The 23,093-nt window shown below is 41.4% G+C and overlaps 1 protein-coding gene across 3 annotated transcripts in view; it reads right to left on the bottom strand.

The window, feature by feature from the left end:
• The window catches only part of PREX1 (phosphatidylinositol-3,4,5-trisphosphate dependent Rac exchange factor 1), a 163,392-nt gene extending 140,581 nt beyond the window's left edge, over positions 1–22,811 (bottom strand). For all 3 annotated transcript variants that reach the window (XM_054217938.1, XM_054217939.1, XM_054217940.1), the window contains exon 1: positions 22,424–22,811. In XM_054217938.1, coding sequence (XP_054073913.1) covers positions 22,424–22,585 — 162 coding nt within the window. In that variant the 5' untranslated portion in view covers positions 22,586–22,811. The remainder of the gene's footprint in view (positions 1–22,423) is intronic.
• Between the last annotated feature and the right edge of the window lie 282 nt (positions 22,812–23,093).

The raw sequence follows: 23,093 nt of genomic DNA, 5'->3' as shown, positions 1-23,093 counted from the left end.
CTGAAAGGAGATCTCCTGAAAACAGCCGATCAGGCATATGCTCGGGCAGATCGTTATCTTGCAAACAGATTTCAGAAGCAGACTTTAGAAAACAGCACCATCTGGATCAAATTTGCAACTCTATCCATAAATAAGAAGGGACAGCTTATGGCACCACTGCAAGCATATTTATAAAGTGTGGGAATATCGGGCTGAGAGGCAAGAGTGCTAAGGGGAAAATGCTGTCTACAAGAGAGAAAAATGCAGCTGCACCACTAAGGAAGCGGTGTGAGGAAGCCACTTCACAGCAAAACGAAACTAGCCAGGACAAAGATCACTGGAAATGAGGCAGCTGGATGCCAAGAACATTCAAAAAAGGTGAAAACAGTGAGGTTCTGGAGCTAAATTGTAACTTACGAACAATGGGCAAAATTCTTTCATCTGCACAGCAAGTCTCCATTCTACTATGGTGCTCCTCTGTGCAGAGACAGCAGAGCCAGGCATATAGGGAAAGCTGACAGACAGTGTCTAGTTCCCCCAAGAGAAGCTGGAAAGAGAATTTCAATGTACAACTGAAGATGGTCCAGTGATTCACACCTTTGAGAATCCAGGCAGATAAAACATGCTGTTATTCTTTTGACCCAAGCAACTAGCCAGAAACGTGGAGGAGCTGCACTGTCCCAATTAGAAAGAGAAAATTCTTAATCAAGTTAAGTGATTTTGCGTATCTACAAAAACATACAAAGAGGTGTAAAACAACTGTGTTCCTCATATGATGGAAGATATTAGTATTTTGACAGTCATGTCACAAATTTATATTGTTGTCTTTTGGATCCTAAAATAGTTTAAATCCAGATGATATTCTTCAGGTGAGAATGAAATAGAAAGTGGAGGGAGTTTTCTGAAACATTCTGAATTTAAAATATATAAACCAGCTCACTTAAAGATACTCTGGCTAATTTTATAAAAGGTAAGAGCTTCCAAAGATGATATATGGATTGCCACAAAATCTTCAGGTCAATATATTTGCAGGACATATTTGAAACCAGAAAGAAAAGAAATTACCTGGCAAAAAGGGAGGATCTATACAATAATTTTACATTATTAGCCTCCTCCAAATGTGAAACATCCAGCCAGTATCACAGGATGTTCCGCATGGTACCCCTTCTTACCAATGGTAACAGCATTATAAAACTGGATTCCACATTCTGACTTTGGGGAAATTTGTAGTTCCAAGATTATTTTTGTTTCACTTGTTTTACTATTATTTTCAAAAAAAGAACCTACCCCTTATCTATGTCTTTAGGGATCATTCTGTTTTTTAAATATGCTTGGCTTTTAAAGAAGTGAGAGTGAAATGTTTAGAATGGCTTACAAAGCTAAGTCACATTTACTTTGCTAAGGACCTTAGTGGTTTAGGACTTCACCACCCCGTCTACTTGGTTACTACTTTGCTGCTAGAAGTTACTGTACCTGCTCTCAGACGGTTTGTGTGAACTACTCCTTTGCTTCACCATAGTGTCAGCCAGCTTACTTTGAGGCACCAAAGGAACACTTCAAGCTGAACTCCCTAACTTTTCACTCAGATATATTAAAGACCCCTCACAAATTTCAACTAGACCAAATGGATACAGGTTATTAATACATAAAGTAAGGTAAGAGGGAATAATCAGACAAGAAAGCTGCCTAAAATTGCCTAAGCAATTTTAAGAAGCCTTTGACTAACTCCTCTCCACTGTTTAAAATCAAACAATGAAGGAAATCAGGACTATAAGAGATCAGAATGCCACACAGTACACCAAGGCAGGCACACTGTATCTTTTACACTTCTGTCAGCAGTCTGTCTCATTCATTCTCAACAAGAACTAGTTTCAGACACTTCACAGCATTCCCTTTATCTATTCCAGTGCTTTATTATCCTGGCTTTTTGAAAGCATCTCCTAATTTTCTCAGTTGCTGCAATTTAAGCCCATTACTTCTCATCCTCTCAACTATGAATACAGAGAAGAGTTTACTCCCTTCATCTCAGTTATAGGTTGGAGGGTTTTTTAATATACTTTGAAGACTATTACCATGTCCTCCTAGATTTAGCCTTTTCAGCCTAAGCAATCCAAATTCATTCAAGCTTTACTTGAGAACATTCCTCTTATTCTTTTCTGGACACAACCAACTTGGGAAGCTTATACATAAAACTAGACATTGTCCTGTTAAGCAAAGAACTTCAATAATAAAATTAAGAATTTAAGAATTCTTTCCATTTTAGCCATACAGGTGTAAGAATTTATTACCTGCGTCTGATTTTTAACAGTATTAGACTAATTCAAAAGAGATTTCCAGAATTTAGTCATTCTTGCTTTAGAGCCCATTAATCTTTTTCCCATGTCCACACTGTCTCCCATAGGCATCCCTGTCCTTGTATATGATGATCATGTCTGTCATGAATAGAGACAAACAAAAAAGACTGTGGTATTCAACTGTTTATTCAGTAAACGCTACGATCACCATGCTCATTTTCTAAGGAGCAGAGCCAAGGCTGCATTTGTCGACTAGCACAGCACCCAAGCAGCACATTCTAGGTGGCAAATCCAGACAGGGAAACATGGATTGGCTCCCTGCTCTTGTATACAAACACTTAGGGTTTGCACACAGAAAAGGGTATGAAGTATTACATCAGACAAATGGTATTTCAGTTTCTTCTCATGCTAACAGCTCTTCAGTTGCTTTTTAAGGGAAAAGTAAATCTCAGTTCCCAAGTCTTCTGATTGGATTTTTTAGCCTTTTCCTCCTCTTTTTCAAAAATCCTTTCTTTTAATTCTCTTCAGGGGTGTGCCTATGCCTTACTGTGCCTACTCTTGGCTCTGCATAAGCTCATCTGTTCTCCAACAAAGCAAGCTATGACTCAGAAATGAAGAGAAATGCTTTCTTGTTGCTCCCACATACCCAGCCCTTGGAGCAATCATGTTACTCTGTTCAAGTTTTTTCTGCCTCTGAAGAGCTGCTGGCCTTGGTTTCCTTCAATCATTTGTAGATTCCATTTTTTCCTCTGAAAATTCAGAGCAGCAGGGTTTGAAGATTCTACTGTGTTCCCACCACTGAAGTGAATCTATACCTCCCTGACATTTTATTTAATGAAAGATTTACATAGTAATATATGAAAAAATAGAAATTTTTTTGTTACTTTATTTTGATTTGTTTTGTTGAAGAAACAGCCACTGCAGCTGAAGAATTCGAGACCTGATGAGCTGCTGAGGAGCAGCATCATCCAATATTTAGCACCACACTCTTTATGCATGAATACCCTCCATAAACTTACTCCAGACTCTGCCAGGATTCCCAGCTCATGCATGCTTTAGCAGTTGGTACCACACATCAATAGGTTATGAATTTGGAGTTATGACTGCTAGTTAAACTCATCAAGACTCTACTTGAATTGATAATAGCCAAGAATTCACTACCAAGAAACAAGGATCCCATAGTTCTGCTATAGTTTAGAAGGCACATCCCATTAATAAATGGGCAAAGTATATATGTGGTGTGGGAGCAACTATTCCTGGCATAAGTTTTACAAACTAAAAACACATAGAAAGGAGGAAACTGCTCCAAACTAGCAGCAATTTACTGCCAAACAAGGTATTTAGGTAGGATGGTGCCAGTATTCTAGCCAAGCCTCATATTTTACCCTTCCTGGACAGTACACACGGTGCAGCGCCTTCCTGCTGCAGAGCGTGCAGATCCCAGGCCCTGTGCACACAACTACTCTTTTTGTGTGGGTACAAACCTAACTGAACCCCTTCCCTCTTCTGTTGTGCATTCACCGCTTAATGCGCAGAAAACCAATTTCATACGCGTTTTAGAAATATTACCACTCCTGCATTTGTAATACTGCTTGCAAAATTAAGTTTTTAGATATATAAACAGGCTATAAATTCAGCTGAATCTAAAATATGTAAAACACTTTTTCTAATCTGTTTGGTTGACATCTTCTTTACATCTTTGGATATATACTTCCTTTATAAGCAAAATGACTGAGAACCTTTACATGAAGCAAAAAAAAAACCCCAAACTTTATTTCTCAGCAGTTCACACCCTTCTGTTTATCACCTTGAAGGTTAAAATAAGTACTAGAGTCACTTTGTCTCTAATTGGAGGGATGTTCCTGGTAGATGGCTTTGTGCATCCTATCCAAAAGCTCCTAAAGGCAGCAGAGTTGCCCCAGAAAAACAGGGAAGTTTGACAACTGAATATCATGTAACCAAGACACACAACATACAGGGAGATTTGTAACTAGTTCATGTCACTGCCTGGCATTTAGACTGATGGGAAAGACAACCTTTTTTTTTTTTTTCCCTTTAAGAAAAGATTTATATAATAATGAGTGAAGACAGAAATTATTCATTTAGCCAAATTCCACTTAAATACACATCAGAATGGACAGTTAATGTGTCTCTCAATAAGCACATTTGCAATGACAAGATCATGAGATTTCTGTCACTAGTGCCACAGCTGGTGTATCCTTAGTAAGAAAGAAGTACACTCAAGCCCAAATTACTCCTCACATACAAAAAGCCAAAACACATCTAAGGAATTTGTTTTCACTTCATCCGAAAGTCTCAACCCTTCTGACCACTTCGAGCAGCTCAGACGAAGCTTGCTTACACAGCAAACGTAAGAAAATAACATAAGCCTAGAAAACAGAAGCAGACTAAGACAGCACGTTTCTCTTCCTCCTTTGAAATTGTCACTCCAATATCATCTGTATTTAACATTTCTTCTTTCTAAAAAGCAAGTTCAAGTCTTACGGTGGAGGTTCATTGCAGATGACTTAGGTGACCAGCAAAGGGTTGGAAGAGCCATCACAGCTCAGTCTAGATGCAAGTAGTTGTACAGCAAGGCCATGCCTGAGCTCTTCTACCCTCACAACTACTGCCCTCACACAGTCCAAAGAAAACCAACATCCACAGCATACTGTCAGCCAGCCTGGGTGTACAGCACCAACTCAGACCTCCAACAGAAGAGCTCCGGCAAATACTGTGTTTGAAAGCCCCCAGGTGTCTTCCCCACCACTTTACTGTGTTTGAGGTATACATGGCAAAATAGACACGTGCCTAATCCTGAACTGCTCTAGTTGCCATCCTACAGATAACTATAAACTGTTAATTAACATGCATTTGGGATAAGGACTGTGACCCTCATTTGCAAACTAATTTAAATGAGATAGCTGAAGCAATTATTGTCCTCTACTCTCTGTTCCTCCCTCTCCTGAAGGTTACACCTGCCTCAGACAACACTGCACAGAATATGCATCTGTTGCTTAAGCATTGCCCTCTACAACTCAACATTTAAGCATTTAAACAAACCACTGCAGCCTTTAGTCTGCAACTTTAGCTGTAAACTATAGCAGCTGAGGATACAAACCCCAGACGTCCATTCATACCATAGGACTTTGACTTCTAAAAAAATGACAGGCCAAATAGGCATGGCGATAACTGTCATGGTCACCCCATTTAAACATGCTTACAAACATAAATCAAAGCCGTAAGCAGTGTATCAGAGTGAAATAGGTAGGAATATCTTCTGGTTTGGTCTAATGTACTCCTAACATAATGATATTAAATAGGGATTCCAGGATAATGGTATATCACATACACTGGCTTTTCCAATTGTTTGCAATGGCCAGGAAATACTGAAATTATAATCCCAAAGTATCCACAATACTAATGTTGTGTTCTGTTCTGCACCAGTCAGTCCTAGTGGACCTTTGTGTGTCCATCCTCTTTGAGCCACGCAACAGTGTCACTTCCCTGCTCCAGCAGTAGGTATAAGGAGGCTGAAAACACAATGTTCTCTCCTCTCCTTCCCCTTGGTCAGAGGTACCTCCTACCCCACCTCGTAAACGGCTAGAGTGGAGCAGAACAGAAATATATGTAGGGACAACCAAGAATTTGTGATGTGGGAGAGAGGATGCGACAGAAGGTTGTACTGGTGCAGGGATGCTGAACTGAGTGAAGTGGGAAAAAACAGTCTAACACCATCTTGTGCTATAGTACCCACCATACCAGGTGTCTCAAGCATAAATCCTGGCATTCTAGAAAAATCACATCAGCTGGGTGGGAGACAAGGAAAGTAATGTTCCTGTAAGGGCATTTCTCCACCTCTCCCCAGAGCACTCTCCCTCAAAATCTCACTGATCTCTTATTCAAAAGGTTCAATAGTATCATGATTCGCAGAGATATCTTATGCTACTGTTTTTATTTTGGTACTGTGTTAGTTTGAAAAATGCAGTAGTGGCCTCTGACAAAGTCAGAACTGTTGAAAAAAAGTCTTTTTATATGAAAATAAAGAGAACACCCCCCAACAAGGGTGTTGAATGTCTTCAAAATTAATGAAAAGGAGGCAGCTGTAGACTTGGAAGATCAGAAGCGCGCAGAGAGGTGCAAAACATACCAAAAATAAACCCTCCTGTCCCAAAGGACAGGTTTGTGCTGTGAATTTCAGGATTCAACTACTTTAATTTGCCTTCAAACTTTAAGTCTGAACCTTGGAGCTAAAAAATTACAGAGGAAGAAACTTCCTTTTTGTGGCATCTCTGAAGTTCCAGCTCCTCAACAAAAACCAAGTGCAAGGAAGCCACACAAGTAAAGTGTTCTATATATTGACTTTTTAACTCACTTCTTCCAAATCTCCCCGTGGATTCAGTTTGACCTTAGACAGTTTTACTTTGCTGGAACAGGCTGGCTTTTCCTAGTGAACACAGGGGCAGCACCAGCAGTACATTCAAACCATGGACATTTTCACTTCATTTCTGTCTTTTACACCCTTTGTGCTCAGTGTGTCCTCGATTGAGGAACTCAGGCTTGCACTTACTGCTTTAAAAAGTACTTCTGCATAGTGTTGAGGTTAGTTTCAGCAGCTAACATATACATAAGCAGACTAAGCAAGCGTGAAACAACCAGATGTCTGTGTGTTTGCACTTGCACTTGCTGAGATTCTACCATAAGCACAACTGTTCTGACAACTGCCACCAAATAATTCTGAGACATAACATAGCTTCTTTATTTACATTTTTATTACTGACTGAGAGCAATGGGAAGCTGCTGACTGGCAATTCCTGAAGAGCCAAGACTTCCATTCTACACCCTATGTTCACATAGGACTACAGCAGGAAAAATCTCCTAGCATAGGCTCTTGCATGCAGCCGAGGTACTCTCGGAACAGAAAATTGTTAGTGCCTCTCATGCCCATTGATTCTTGGTCTGTGCACAAAGATTGTCAATACTGCTTCTGATTATGCCTAACAGTCCCTCTGGAATTGAGCTAAGACCACCAATTCATCAAGCACTAAGCTGCCAAGGATGTGTCAGCTGGTTGCCAGAAGACTGAATTGAAGAATTAAAATTTTTGTTGCAATTTTTCACAAAAAAGAAGTATAGCTTCTGTGACAACTTTTGCTCTGCTTTTTCTCCTAAAAGAGGTAAGGAATGACGACAAGATATTTAGCTTCAGCTGCTGGCTCCGTTAGTTACTTCCCCTGCAACGTTTAGACAAGTCATTTTGCCTTTCTGTGCCTCAGTTTATCCATCCACTAAATACTGGTTTTCTATTTTGAGATACTACAGCCCCAAAAGTGCTGCATAAACATAGACTAGTATCTTTGTTCCTAATGCACTTCAAAGCAAAATTTTCTTCATCTCTACATAAAATAGCCTGAGACTTTTCTTTCCACTGGGTTAAGCTGTATTTTGATACCATGCTGCCCCAGCAGCTCACCCATAACCACATTAAAAGAGAACTGATGTCATGCAGCCTTGCCTCCAAACACACACCACCTGGATATAGCAACTGCTGCCACTGCAATTTAATTCTTGCTTGCTGATTGCAAATTTCAGTTCCTCTGGTTGTGTGCTGTAAAAATTTTGATTCATACTTTACTTTACAAATGTTGTGGCTTTTCTTGTGCAACTGCTTAAGAAAGATGCAGTGGCCTCTATTGTGCAAAAGGATCTCTTATGACACAGACATATATGCTGCACACACAGTATAACAGACAAAACCAATCAAGAGGCTGGCTGTTCTTTCTAGCTTTATTTTATGTCAAGATGCATATTAAGCCGTTTTTAAATAGGGAAGGAACCAGAGGTCAGAGTGAAATTCCCAGATGTACCTTACTTTTCATGATGTTCATATTCTATACGCAGAAAATGCTGATACTGCAAGGTGACAGGCACCTGCTAGAACAGGCTGAACTTTCCCAGCTCCTCCACAGGATAAAGTCCATAGAGATAGCAGAATCCTCAAAAGGTGCTCTACCAGACATAATGCAAAACAGAATATCATCCCAAGTAATCTTTCTTTTTTCCCTGTTTCCTCTGCTACTAGGTGTAACTGCAGAAAACTTCCAGCCCCCTTCATCAACAAATCCATCACTAAAGCAAAGTTTCATCAGCTTGATCTATTCACCATGTCAGAATCAAGATGCATCTGAGTATATTAAATATTTAAAGAAAGAGGGGCTTAAGAGTCGAAAAAAGAGGAAAAAACGCATTTCTTCAGGGAACGTTTTGCTCATGGAGTAAAGAGTAAGAAAGCTTTGCCCCATTTGGCAAACAAAAAAAACCCAAACCTGACCAACAACAAAAACCAAAGGAAAGTAATAAAAACCATGCACAATTTTAAATTTATAACAACAGGAACTGCCCACCGCTGATTTTTTCAGAGAACCATCATAGTTGGTGAATAATGAAAGACTATGTGATGATGTAATACGTCTGCAATGGCCTGTTCTAATTCCAGAAGTACTGATCTGTCCTTCCTTTTGACTTCTTCCATTCATCTAGAACCAATACTCTTTCCAATTGCATTTAGTTCAAAACCCTTAACTATACATTAACTTTATTGGTCCATTTTTGTTACTATGTGCTTTTTGCTCTTGCTCCGTAACTTTTCAGTGCAGTTACTCTGGCAAACACTACTGGCAAACAGTACGGAACAGAGGACGAATGCACAGAAGTGAAAGAAATGTGTGCAGCAAGATTATCTGCCCTTGTGCAATGGCTTTGCAATCCACTGCAAGGGAAGGCAACGGTAAACCAAGAATGCGGGTGCAATGTGAAGGCCAGAAGCCTAAACTCAGCAGAATTCTAGAAATTCAGTGGTGGCAAAGCTGGAGGTCTGACTCTCTAAAAAGCCCAGCAAAACAGATACTGCAACACCAAATGCATTGGATTTTATGCGCCCTGTATCATTTAGTGACTAAGTTAAAGAACTCCAGTGTTACTTTTGTCTTTATAAATAATTTAATTGGTAAATCTCACTTTTCAACTATACCTCCCAAAAAAGTCATTGTTGGTCTCTATAGCCTGAAAATCATTATTTATTTACTGACAAGTTTTCAGAATGTATTCTCCGCACACGTGAACAAAACACTTGTGCCAATGCAAAGGAGACCTATATTTGCAGCAGGGATAGTCTAGTTTCACATGTACGAGCTGACAAAGGAGCCAAACTCTAGGAAAAGTGTCTTCCCAATATCCATCTCTCCCTTTCCTGTTAAGGGATCATGCCTCTGACAACTGAATGCTTATAGCAAACACACTTCTGCAGCTCTCTTTGGAAATCTTCCCCCACTGTTCTTCCCTTATTCTGTGTCTTGTCAACACCCTCTCCTCACAAACAGCTGCTTCCCATCTGAGCTGATTTCTGAGCACAGTGTTGGTAACACAACAGAGACAGAACCACGTGCACCCAGAGTGATACGAGCTAAAAAATTATATGCAAGTGTCCAGTGATTATCATTTGAAGCCTTTGATTTTTCACAATAAGAAGGGAAGTACATAAACAGAAATGAGCAAGCAGCACCTCATATGAAGGACCAAAGTGCCTTCAGTCTAGGATAGCTCAGCTCACAACTGTTAGTAATGACCTTCAGAATTAGGTAATTAACATCCAGTTCCCTTTCACACTATCCTAAAGTAGTCCCCGCCCATTTAAACTGTATTTCCTTTCTGTCTTCTCCTCCACCAATCAAGAAAATACAAGACCTCAAGTAATGATGACAACAAAGTCAATAATAACAAAAATCTAAGAAAGGCTGGCAAAACATATTTCCAACACTTCTGGCCTGGCACCTAGAACTTTCACATAACAACAAAGCATTGGACATAAACCCACCCACAGGCATCACTGTTCTATCAGAGCCCTATTTCAGCAAGATGTGCTACAGCCTGGGATGGGACTTCAGGCTGTACCTATACCGGTAAGCCAACAGTGCCAGGACATGGGCCTGAGCCTTGCAATTGTGTTAGAAAACTGTTAGAATATTTCCTGGCACCCTTTGGCCCAGGTCTACTAGCATTGTCCTAAACAATTCTCAGGCATGGTGCCAGAGTTAGGATGGGCCAAGGACCATTCCCATTAGGCAGTCTGAATGCAGCTATCCTACTTTCAGACTCAGAGTTCAGTGGTACAAGACCAGACGCCAGTTGGCCTTAGGGCCAGCGAATAAAGCCTGGCACTGTTTTGTTTGCTACATTTGTAGCCTAAGTCTCTTGCTTAACAATACAGGGCATTAACCACTGATCAGATCTAAGGAGACAGATAAACTTCTGCCTCCATGCCTGCTCCTCTGTGACCTACATATTAAATAGCACACAGCCCACACATATATACCTACATTAGGGTTGTCCATTGTTCCCACAACAACCTGGATTCTGTTTTAAGAATCAAGTTTCAAGAGCCCGAAACATTTTACCAGGTCAAAAGTTTTACAGCCTTCTGTTATTGCCCCTTCAAACAAAATGAAAGGGGCTTCTTTAGCCACCTAGTGATGAGGTTAACAGCAAACAGCTCCCTGTGAGGTGATGAATTCAAAGCGGTTGTCAGATTAGACAGAAAGTCCCGTGGGACCAGAGACTTTGCTGTGTAGCTAAACCCCACCCACCTATCTGAGATAAGAACTCACTAAAATGCAAATTCTTATCAGGAGTCTGTCCCCAAAGCAGGGCCCTCCACCAGTGACACACGACACTGAATATCAGGGAACTCTTCTCGTTGTCAGCTTCCTCAGCCTCCAAAATAATCCCCAAATGCAACCTCTTACATTTTCCTCTCTTTCCTCACATCTATTTCCCTCATGTATCCCATGGCAGGTGTTCAAAGTTACTCAAACCACATTAGGATGTCAGAAGCATGAGCAGGCAAAATGTTCAAGACAAAAGCATTATCACTGAAGTAATTTACTGTAGATAAGCACATGCATAAGAAGATGTGGGTGATGTTATTAGGCTTTTTCAAATCTAAGCCTATTCCATCATATACAAAGGTAGTTAACATCTGACAGCCATCCAGTAAAATGAGTCTCACAGGTCCCAAGCTGTTTCTTAATAAATTGCTCAGATCACAAAGACAAGCATCACTCCTTGGTGGCAGCCTCAGCAGTCAGGGTCACCAGTTGCAAAGGACTATACTAGCCTCTCTCTTTAGGAGTGGTCTGCTCAGGGAAGGGGTGAGCAGTGTGACCTTTCAGTAATCAATATTTGCTCATTCTGACATACTAGGGCAAGACAAATTAGCAGAAAGAACATGGGTTTGGTATCACTGGTACTGACCCTGGTTCACGTTAAACCAGCAGCCTGATTTGTGCAAGTGAAACTCCTAGCCCAATAACATCAAACACCCAAAACATACAGCCAAGCACTTATACTTATACACTTCCTAATACATGCTTGGAAGAGCCCTGAAAACATTGGCCCTAACTCCTAGACAGCGGCAACTAAACAACTGACAAATCCACAAGGAATATATAATCAGCACTCTGTATATGAGATTGTTTGCTTTTTTTTTTTTTAAATGGAAAGTGTATTACTGGGCCAACTAAACAATGACTAGTCTACAAAGATTTTTAATGACTAAAAGACAGTGCTTCTAAAAAAAAAAAAAAATAAAGAGTTCTCATTTTACATAAGCTAAGTGGTTTGTGAACCAAATTAACCTGTTGGCACAAGAACTGACCACAAGCAAAACCAGAAGTCAAAATGAAAGTCAGGTTGAGAACGGTCACAAAATTTAGTTTAAGAGTCATGAGACATCAGATGAGTTGCAGCAAGGTATTATTTGTATGACCGATATGCTTCCATAGAAATAATCATAGCAATGGCAATAGCAGTGAGATTGACTCAATATTCTTACATGAACACAAATGTTCCTTTAACTCAGTTTCACTATCCCATCATTTGAGTAACCACCCTGATCTTTAAATAATCAAGGTGTAGAAATCTATTGACCTCTCTGCAAGTCAAAGATTATGACATAAAATTGCAGCTGTTTCTGGAACTGAAGGAACTTGCATTGCCAGCCAGTTTGTGTCAAGTCCTTGTGCTAACAGCACTGGGTGAAAAAGCAGGTGGGCTTTCATATATAAGATTCATGATGCCCAGAATGATGAATACCCATCTTTCTGTCACTAGGTGTCAGGGGGCCTATCAGAGCTCCCATTCAGCTTTGGGCAATCACTATCTCATGGCTTGACATATGGCTATCAGCTGTGTAAGCAATGAGTTATTCTTCTAAGGAGGAGGGCTCATTAGGAAGAGCGAAGGAACTGTTTTCTCACCACAGAGCGATTTTCTCTTACTCTGGTCTTGAGATCTGCAGTTCAAAGGGAGCTGAGGCCTCTTCAGATGAGTGGCTTCTACAGAAGGGTTAAGGAGAGTGTATATGCAGGAGTAAGGCATTTTAGTCCAGATAACCACCCTGAGGTTCTCTCCCAGTACAGATCTACTGTAGTTCTCAATGTCCGCTACAGCTTGACTCAACCATATGTGCAGGAGGCATTGTTAAAGGTTTAATCAGGCTTGGCTAGCCAATCAAGCAGGAATCTTCATCTGCAGTAATATTTAAATCCAAGACTTTGCTCAGGTCTCAGGCACGCTGTCAGTGCAGCCCCTAGTCCAAGCCTCAGTTTGTGATCCATCAGGGAAAAATAGTAAAAGGTAACGTTCAGACTTTGTATAAGGGATCGCTTTGCATGAATTGCATTGCTCCACAATGAAGTTTCTGTAGCTGATTGAGAAATGACATTGTTGCATATTTCAAATCTTTTTCTTGCCTCTAGCTGTTAAAGGCTGAGAATGCTGCAGTCATTCCCACTGCTAAATGGGAACTCTTGAACAGGTAAGAAACATGATAAGATAGGGATGCATCCAGTCCATCCTTCAAAGACACAGGACTAGTTGCTTCAACACAAGTTGAAAACAGAACACAAGATATTGAGACAGAAACGGAGACAAAAAGGGGGGCAGGGGAGGAAAGGATTGAAGCCACCCCAACACAGGAAATAACAGCCACCCTATGCCATGAGTCCAACCCTACCTTTTATGTCCTGAAACAGCCTTCATGCACTCAAACAGAATCACCTTTGCACTAATCAAGGGATCATCTGTCAATTCAGAGCATTTAATGGAAATACTGCTGTGTAAATATGGATTAAGTATTCCACCACAACACAAAGACAATGGTAATAAGCAGGAGCATTAGTGAACTACACATGTTTTCATGTCACAAAACAAAAGGGCCTGGCTGAAATATGACTGCAAAGAAACCTTGCCATGTAGTCAGAGAACCTAGGAGATATTTTCAGGACAATTTCAAAGATTTGATCCACAAAACAGATTTCTGCAGTCATGGTAATTGTTACTTGCAAATGAAAAAAATAAAATTCACAAACTAGATGAGTCCACAGAATATATTTCTATTTTGTGATTTCAAGAGTATCTCAAAAAAGTAGATGAAGTGCAGGAGATCTGAAACTCTTTGCCCCAGGAAAGGCCTGGTCCAACAAGATCCAAGATGTCAAATAAGGTTTCTGCAAAGCTGTCATTAAATCCCCATTTCATGCAAGAAAACTGATGGTAGTCTTTGCAGATAACAAAGGCCTAGGTGATAAGGAAGTATATGTGAGTCAGCAGTTCTCTCTCTGGTGGTGACCGGTATAGACTGCCATTGAACAGTGATTTCAAGCATCAACAAAGTCAAAGCATACATTACCATTTACATCCTAAAAATACTACAACTGTGCAAGGCCTTTACCAAGAAAACACCCGTTGCAAGCTGAGGATCCATTTGAGGCTGGAAACAAAAACAACAGAAAAGGGATTCTACAGCTGGAAAAAAAAAATGGAAATTCACACTTAGTCCCTTATATTTTCTTGCAAGTGCCTGAAGGAAAACAATAGGCAGGCAACAGAAATAAGTAATTTCTTGAAAGCTTCATCTGTCAGGGACTCATCTGGATGCCTGGCAGGCAGATACTGCACTTGGGAGATCCTGTTTTTTCAAGCCTCAGATACCGTCTCAGAGCAGGATGCCTCTGGGAGTGCCAGGATCTGAACACAGGAAAGCTGGCTGGAAAATACATCACTCTCTTCCCCTTAAGGAGAGTTCAGTGTTCCCCTTCCAGAGTACAGCCCAGAAGTCTAACTATTAGACTGCTCCCATAAATCCTCCATGCAGACACCCAGTCACAGTCACTGGTATAAGCAATGAGTTATTCCTCAAATGCAGGTACAAACTCAGATAAGCCTTTCTTAAGGCTCCTGTGCTATGATAATACTCCTGTACAATGTACAAAAAATGTGAAGTAATCCATTCCCTCACTCAGTTACTGCTAAAGCCTTAGGAGTGTCTTGTGCCTGCATTTTGGCATAGTTCAAGAAACATACAGATTAGAGAATCCAGATAATAGCACAGGAAGTAATAGCACAGAGGTAAAATTAAATGGTTTTTAAGAAAAAAAGTTAAATAATTTGACAAGTTAGTCTAGTCTGAAATACTTCAGGGATTGATGCAAAGAGAAAGAGATCACCTCTGTGCTCACTGCAAAGAAAAGGAGATTAGACATTACGTTAGGTATTTGGAAGACATTTCTAATAATAAGGACAGCTAAACACCAGGATAAACCATCCAAAATTACCCAGCTTTCAGATCAGAACATGATGGGATGGTTTGTCAAGATCTTCTCCACAACTATTTTTCACGATTCTATGATATGATGTAAAATCGTAGAACTGCATTGCCCACCCCTGCAAAGCAGTACTCCTGCCTAAGGCACAAACACTGTGTGACCTGGGAAGTGGAAAATCAGAAAACCTTTCACACTTTTTCTCTTCGTATATTTAGGAAGCTCCCTTGATGGGTACCAGTATGCTTCCTGAATATATCAGCCAAAAACTGTGTAAAATGCATTCAATGCCCCAAGCCTGTCAGCATTTAAGAGGCATTGGGACAATGCCCTTAATAACATGCTTTAACTTGGTCAGCCCTGAATTAGTCAGGCAGTTGGACAAGATGATCATTGTAGGTCCCTTCCAACTGAAATAGCCTATTCTACGCTAAACTAAGCTAAGTGTGGAGCAACTCACTCAAATAATTTCTGCTATCTGTGATGCTTGTTTCACTTTTTGATCCACACGCCCTTTCCTACTAAAGCCCAGGGTCTCTGTCCCTCCCTTACACTCACTCAGCTCCCAGACTGCTATTGCAAGTCAGTTTTGTTGCAGAGGCACCAGCGTGGCGCTGGGAAAGCATAGGGCAACCAACTTATCCCTCCTCCCCCAGAGATCATGACACATGTTCAGACAACAACTGGCACCCCTGAAGTGAATGGGTGGGACAAATGGCAAAAGAGCTGATTGATGGTATCACTGCAATTGAGAGGAGGGAGAGATGCAGAGCCAGAGTCACGTCAAATGCATCATTGATGAAGGATGTAACGAGACCAAAGTAGGTCTGAGATAAAGGATAACAAGGGTCAGATGCACACCAAGCTGAAATGAGCTAGGGGAAGCAAAGGGAAAGGAGTTTTAGTTCTCACCTGTGTAAACTGGTGAAACTACATCGGGGATTTATTGATATTTTCTCATTGTGGGAATTCTGTCAGAGTGCAAAAAGAACTGAACAGCTCTGTTCATACGAAAAATCTGCTGTACTCCCTCTGCTGTTTCGCCTCGCTGCAAAAGGTATGGGCTGGTCACACAATTTTCCAAGTGAAAAACTAAGCTCCAACATGCATCTCGGGGCAGAAGAGGACCTGGGAATTCTGTATCCTCCATCCAGCAGGGCTCTTAGACCCGTGGCTCAAAGTGGGCTCTGCAGACCACAGGCTCAGATGAATAAATATTTTCAGATCTTTCTCTTTGCTCTGTTTTGCTTTTCTGTTTTTCACTTCTGCTTCACTTTCCATATCCAGACTGTTTTCTTCACATTCTCTCTTTGTATCCAGAGCAAAAGAACCTTTTAATCTGTTTGCATTTCAGCCTGTAGCAGCTGATTTTGCACTACACTTAGTCTGAATAGAATACTATCAGAATTGCCAGCCCCAAATATTCAAGAGTCATAACACAAGCCCCTAAAAATTCATGAGCATCTATGTTTTGCTGTTGTTATAGCTTCAAACTTTGCTTTACAACCAGAGGAGCCACAAATGTGCCATTTAAAATGAAAGCTGTGATCCTCCTCAATGTCAGGAACTGGGCTTTTAAGAAAAATGTCACATGTTGTTAAGACTCAACAGTAGAAAATCTTGATAATTCACAATTCTAACAACTGGCTATAGGTAAGTGCATGTGACTAATTGACTGAAACAACAGAACAGCAATGCTAATTTAGATTACTTCCAAAGAAACTTCCTTGTCCATCTCCTTCCTCTCCCTAATTACTCTCTCATAATAAAGGAGCAACATTACCCAAACCATATGGTTCACCTTGCAGAATCAAGAGTTTATCTGTACCTACTGAGGGTGAAACAGGCAGAGAACAGGGTAGGACAGGAAACCACACCTCACAGCTGAGACAAATGGTCTGTTTGCTACTCTATCTGAGCATCAGCGCCCTAATCTTGGATGCAAACAAGATTGTGAAATATGAAGAGAGAAAAAAAGAAGAAAAAGAAGAAAAAAAAGGACCTGTGATGCTTATCATATTTCAAGATGGGTGGAGTGCAAAATCCAGAGATACTAGATCAATTACAACTACAAAGCAAGCAAGAAAAGGGAGCATAACATAAATATTTTGAGTCTGTAGGATGTGGGTTAATTTATCTGATGGCACGTGTCCTAACATAACATATTTATACAATTGCTAAGATGGAAAAAGACTTCTAGTCATCATATAAAAATAAAGGATAGCATAATATTAGAATCTAAAAATAGTCCTGGTACAACTACCTATCCAACCTGATACCTGTCTGATAAGGACAATTCAACTTTCATACTGTTTTCATGCCTGCACAGGACACACTGCAATTGCTCAAACTAAAAGTACATCCTGTCATTCTGACATTAAAATTTACAAGTTGGTGGTTTGTCTTTGGAAAGATGAAAGAGCCTTATTTATATACAACGTGGAGAACAATTTGGCTTTATATACTTGCAATTACCTGACTAAGTTGTGGGAGCTGCATGTGCAGGTTAGAATTAAGTGTTCAGTGAAATTAAAGGATGGCAAAAAAAAAAAAAAAGCATATGCAACAACATACCTACCTTTGCAATCTAGTGTATTGGATAATTACTGTTACTATACTTTCACATGCAATTCATATGATTGTATCTACAAACTGGTAAACCAAACCTTTACATACTAACATCTAACTGTTGTGTACCCACTATTCATCTATTTTTAGAATGATGGTCAATGAGTATGTCTGAAATTGCTCAGGGCTTCTCTGTCTCCTTACTTGAAAGCTGGTCTTCAATTACTGCAATAAAAGTATCACATATTTGTCTCAGATTCTGTGGAATGACCATGTGGCACTCAAACAAACCACAATCTTTCTTTTCTCAATGACTTGTCTGTGAGTTTTTCATACAGATTGACAACACAGGCAAGAACAGATACCTAGAGAACGGGTAAGCTTAAGGGCTGCAATGTGCAGACATTGCACCCCAGTACCCAAAGACTCTGGTGGCAGTCACACATTTATGTGCAAGACTGCATACTACCAGACAGATGCTTTGACATTTACCCACTGGTCACTCAAACTAAATTATCTCCTGGTTTAATTTTGTCACATAGAAAATAAATATTTATGAGATCACATATAAAATGTAAACATTTCTCCATACATTGCAGAGAGTTAGAAGAGGCGAAAGGCAGGCAAAGGCTTAATTGAATCTTTAAGTCTGGAGACTGAAAATCCTTATGGTTTATGATCTCACCAGAGCCTTACAACAGAATTATCTGCCTTTATCTCTTTGAAGTTTATCTTACTCCATCAGTAACTTTTACTAAAGTTCCATTAGCTTCTGACAATTTTCCACTTTGCTTCTTATTTGATCAGTAATTCTTTACTGATGTTGGCAGCAGTACATTTTCATCCATTCCCTGTAGTTCTCCCTGCTGCTTAAAAGGTCTGGCTGTGTAATGAGCCTTTATTAGTAAATTTATTAACATACCTGCATAACAACAGTATTATCTATTAATACTCCTGATTTACACAGCATTTCTTGAAGGAGGATTCCACATTTTGCAACATGATACCTGCCTAGCAAAATGGCAGATAAGACAGGACACAATACGGCCTGTGCATATTCCTAGTTAAATCAGTAACTTCAGTTCATCAGCTGTGAGCTGGTAGAAAAGTTTGCCCCCTCTCAGCATGGTAACTCCTCATTTTGAGGTTTAGTCTAGGAAAGGTAAGACTGTCGAAATCATGATATGCATGAGAGTATCATATCTCTATTGTATTAAAATCCAGACTCTGTTTAAAAAAACAAACAAACAAAAAGCTATAGCCCTTGGAACTGATCGTCTCACCTTGCGAGATCTGGAAAAAAACACAGAGAAGAACTACTGTTCACAGTTCTGATACATAATACTATAATGCGACCTATCAACAGCAGTACCCGAAAGTAAGCAGGAGCAAAACTAACTAGGAACACCTTCTTGTGTCCAAAATTCAATGGGATAAAAATGTTACAAACAACATATACAGTAAAATATTAGCTGTATGTACTAAACCTAACAGACTGAATAGCCTGGTTTAGCTGTAGTGGCATGGGACATCTAAGTTAAATTTGCAGATATAACTCCTTTCAGATATAATTCCTGTCAGAATTATTCGAGGTATGAAATAGAACAGATTCTAGAGACTATATATGTTATTTAAATAGGTAAACATCTGGAGCATTTTTATTAAATGAGTACAAAACTCATAGCAAAGTGTTCTTCATGGTGACTAACACAATTTTGATTGTGAGAAAAGGGAACTCCATGTTCTATACGTTAATGAAACCCACTTTATTAATCTATGGAAGCAAAATAAGGACTACAATCTTTTATGCAAAGTAAATAAGGATTGAGTCCTTATATTTATAGAGAACCTATTTCCCTGCAGCTTAGCGGGGAAAGGTTTCTAAGCATACAAAAAAAAGAAAAAGGAAACCTTTCCTTTAACATGGTCACATATTAGTCTTCTGAAAAGGAAGAAAATACTCTTAATAAATCAAAGTTACATTGATTTATCTGCAAATCCATAGTATTAAATACTCAGGAGATTCTTTTACATTACCAGGGAACACAGGAAGCTGCTGCGAGCAAGCAACCTCAGTGCTGTGAATAAACCCATAGAATTTAGTTGTTTGCTTTTTAAAACATTGTTTATTGAGAATACTTAATGAGGACTAGAGCTTCAATAGTAAATATTTAACAAAGAACACAAATTCCCTCACCTAACCTTTTTCTAAAGCACAACTGTCCCATCCTACTTAGGGAAAACTCATTCTGACAATTGAAAGATATGAGATTTAGCCTTCCTTTATTTATCAAAGCTATTAAAGTTTCTGAAGCTAAGGAACCTGTACCCCTCACATCTCTAATCTCATGTTTGACAGGAACAAGTTTCCATAAGGTCTGGGAAATGCAGCTGTCCTACACAGAAGAACTGCAGTCTTTTCTCCACTACAGACAAAATTACTTCTGCAACATATGGAAGTACAATTTCAGTACAATGCATGCCATTAAAAAAACCCTAACATCATCCAACCACGTTTGAGTGTTAACTGGGTGCATTACCCCAGAAAGTGTAATAGTTCACATCTACTTTGCACTGGGTAAGTGCTACTCACACAGAACACGAGATGGTAAGAGAGAGACCCATGGGGCAGGAGCAGCAGTTCCTATGCAGTAACGTCAGAGCACTCAGCAAAACAAACTAATGGGAATAAAGTGGACTTCATTTGTGAGGCCCAAGTAGATTTGAGAATACAGGATCCCAGTGCTACAGCATTACTTTTATTAGTGTCCTAATTATAGGCCAAAACTTTTGCCCTGTAACTGCCTGTAATTCCAGTGACTATATAGATGATACTATCCTTGCATGTCATGTCAGCTCCCAATGTGCTGACAAAAATTCTGCCCCTGACAGGCAGGGCAGAATTGTTTCCTTTGTCATATCTTGTTAGAAGGTATTAAGTTATGGCCATCCACCAAACTTATACAGAAAATATTTCTCACTTCAAATTTTATTTTTAAAAATTTCATACCACTACTGCTCTTTTTACTCTCACATACTGCACTAGATGCTCATTCTCCTTTCCTTGGTGCTACACCATTCAACTATTTGACTGCAGCTGTACAGAGATTCAGCCTACAAGAACTAGGTTAATGACTAAAAAAACTATCACTATTTAGGACAGCACATGCACATTCAACACATGCTTAAAAGTTAAGGCCTAGAAAGATCCTGTCCCTCAGTGCTTTATTCAAACATAGTTAACCAAAACACAAACTCCTTTGGGGTGTAAATCTGCACTATCTGAATCAACCCCCCCAAGATAATACTACATCCAGTCTACACCTAGTAGCTAGTAACAAAGTGACTGTGAAGGGCTCTGACTGCCTGCTGTGCCATCCCAAGAACACAGCCAAGTGTACTCTATCAGTTATCTTCTCGTGCCATTACCTAAGGCATATTACTCACTACTGCTCTCATGAAAACTGCCAAGTTAATGAATATAAATAAATAAAAGACTTGTTTTGCTTTTTAATATATGAAAATCCCATTAGTTAACACTGTGAAGGCATTTAGCTGTAGAACCGAAGCTAAAAATATATGCAGCTTGAATCTGCATTCCAGCCTGCAGTTGGAAATTCAAATTCTCTCAAATTCAGTACTTAGGACAGAGGAGTTTTCTGAGGGTTTTTTTTTGTTTTGTTTGGTCTGTAGGGTGGGGCACTTTTGCAACTTGCAGCTTTTTTAAGAATCTCACAGTCAGGCAGAATACCAGTTCTAAAGGAAGCTAACTGGCACTTTAGTCAGAAGCTTTCTGAAATTAAAGACTCTGAGTTCAACTGTTTGAGAGAGAAAAGGAGGATTTAAGTAGAGACTAGTTCATAAAGCAACCACATCCTTTTCATTTATCTTTCATGCTAGACAGTTTGCCACTTGGGTGAATCTGAAAAACACTGAAGACAAACTGATTTTAAAAAACAAACAAACAAAAACCTTGCCAGAAAGACAAGTCAAAAAGGGTCCAGGGTCTAAGCCCATTTAGATGAAATCAGGGTTTAGTACTTATCTAGCAAAACACCAGAAAGAATTTCTGCCCTGTCCAATCTTTTAGAAATCTCTGCAGAGACTTCCCTTGCTTTGATTCTTGATCTCTGTGTGATCAAATAGTTTATTCTTCTTCCTTTTTTATGGCATATCTGTTATCTAGTAACTTTTACTGCAGGCTCTCCTAGTTATTTGCAGGAGTGTGGTGGTATGCTGATGAATTCCACATCTAGAGCCTATATAGGAAAAAGGAAATATCCAGATGGAGTTTTACTTCTGAACTAGTCCGTGGATAATTTCAGAGGCGGGTATAATTGTCTCCACATGCACAGACACACCCGGCCCAAGCACATATTTATGTATACCATTAAAACAAAATATATATACTATTTATTTATAAGTAACAGGCAGTAAGGGTAGAGTTTCCGAGTGGGTGTAACAGTAACTTCTAAACAACAACAAAGGGGATGAGGCATTCTGAAAAGCAGATTCACTTCGGGATGCCTCCCTGTCACCCCCCAGGGAGGCAGAGACGCCGCCAGCATGCTCCACGGCTCCGGCGGCGGGGTTCCTCCTCACCGGAGGAGACAACGCGGTTTCTGGCGGTCCCGTTCTGCCCGCGGAGGGCCCACGGCGGACCCACGCCGGCCCCTCGCACATTCCCCCTCCTCCTCCCCAGCCTCTCGGGCAAAGGAAACTCCTCCTCGCCGGAGCGGGCCTGGCCCCAGGCACTTCCCACAAGTTGTGGGGACAAGCGCTGCCGACTCGCTCGCAGCCCCCGGCCCGCCCGGGGAGGAGCCGCTCTCTCCGCTCCCCTCAGCGCCAGGCCAGGCCGCCCGCCCAGCCCCGCCGGTGCCCCTGAGGGGGCTTCTCCCGCCCGCGCCCCGCGGCGCCGCTCACCGACTGCAGGAAGTGGAGGGTCCCCACGTAGTCCCGCTCAGTGCTGAGGATCTCGTTGAGGACGCAGAGGCGGAGGCGCAGCTGGCGGTCGGTGTCCTTGGGGCAGCCGGTGGGCTCCGCGGCGCTGGGGGCGCCGGGTGGCGGCGGCGGCGGCGCCTCCATGGTGGCGGCCCCGGGGCCAGGCGTTCCGCTTCCCCACCGCCTCAGGAGCCCCCCATGGCCGCGCGGTGTCCGGCGCGGATGGGCAACGGCCCCCCCTCTGCCGCCCCCTCGGCCCTGCCTTGCCCGCGGGTGGAGGCGCTACAGGGGCCGGTAGCTGAGGGGAGCCCGGCTGCGGGACATGCCGGAGTAGCGGCGCGGCGAACGCTCAGCGGCGAGGCAGCGCTGAATGAAGAGAGAAGGGAAGCCCCGGCGGCGGGGAGGCGAGGGGGGGAGCGAGAGGCGGGCGCGGAAGGCGGGACGGGGAGGGCGAAGGCGGTGGAGCCCGGCCCCTGGGGGCCTGGCCGAGCCAGCGGCGGGCAGCGGCCTGGCGAGGCGGGAGGGCGGCCTCGCTCCCCCCACGCGCTCCCTCACACTTACACACACAGCACACCCCGCGCTCCCTCATAGCCTCACCCCGCGCGCCACACGCTCCGCACTCCCTCAGACCCCCCCTATGTCACACCCCGCA

Source organism: Rissa tridactyla, chromosome 12 (genome assembly GCF_028500815.1).
Source record: "Rissa tridactyla isolate bRisTri1 chromosome 12, bRisTri1.patW.cur.20221130, whole genome shotgun sequence".
Lineage (NCBI taxonomy): Eukaryota > Metazoa > Chordata > Aves > Charadriiformes > Laridae > Rissa > Rissa tridactyla.
The sequence above is the reverse complement of the archived record's forward strand: the minus strand, read 5'-3'. Positions and strand labels throughout refer to the sequence as shown.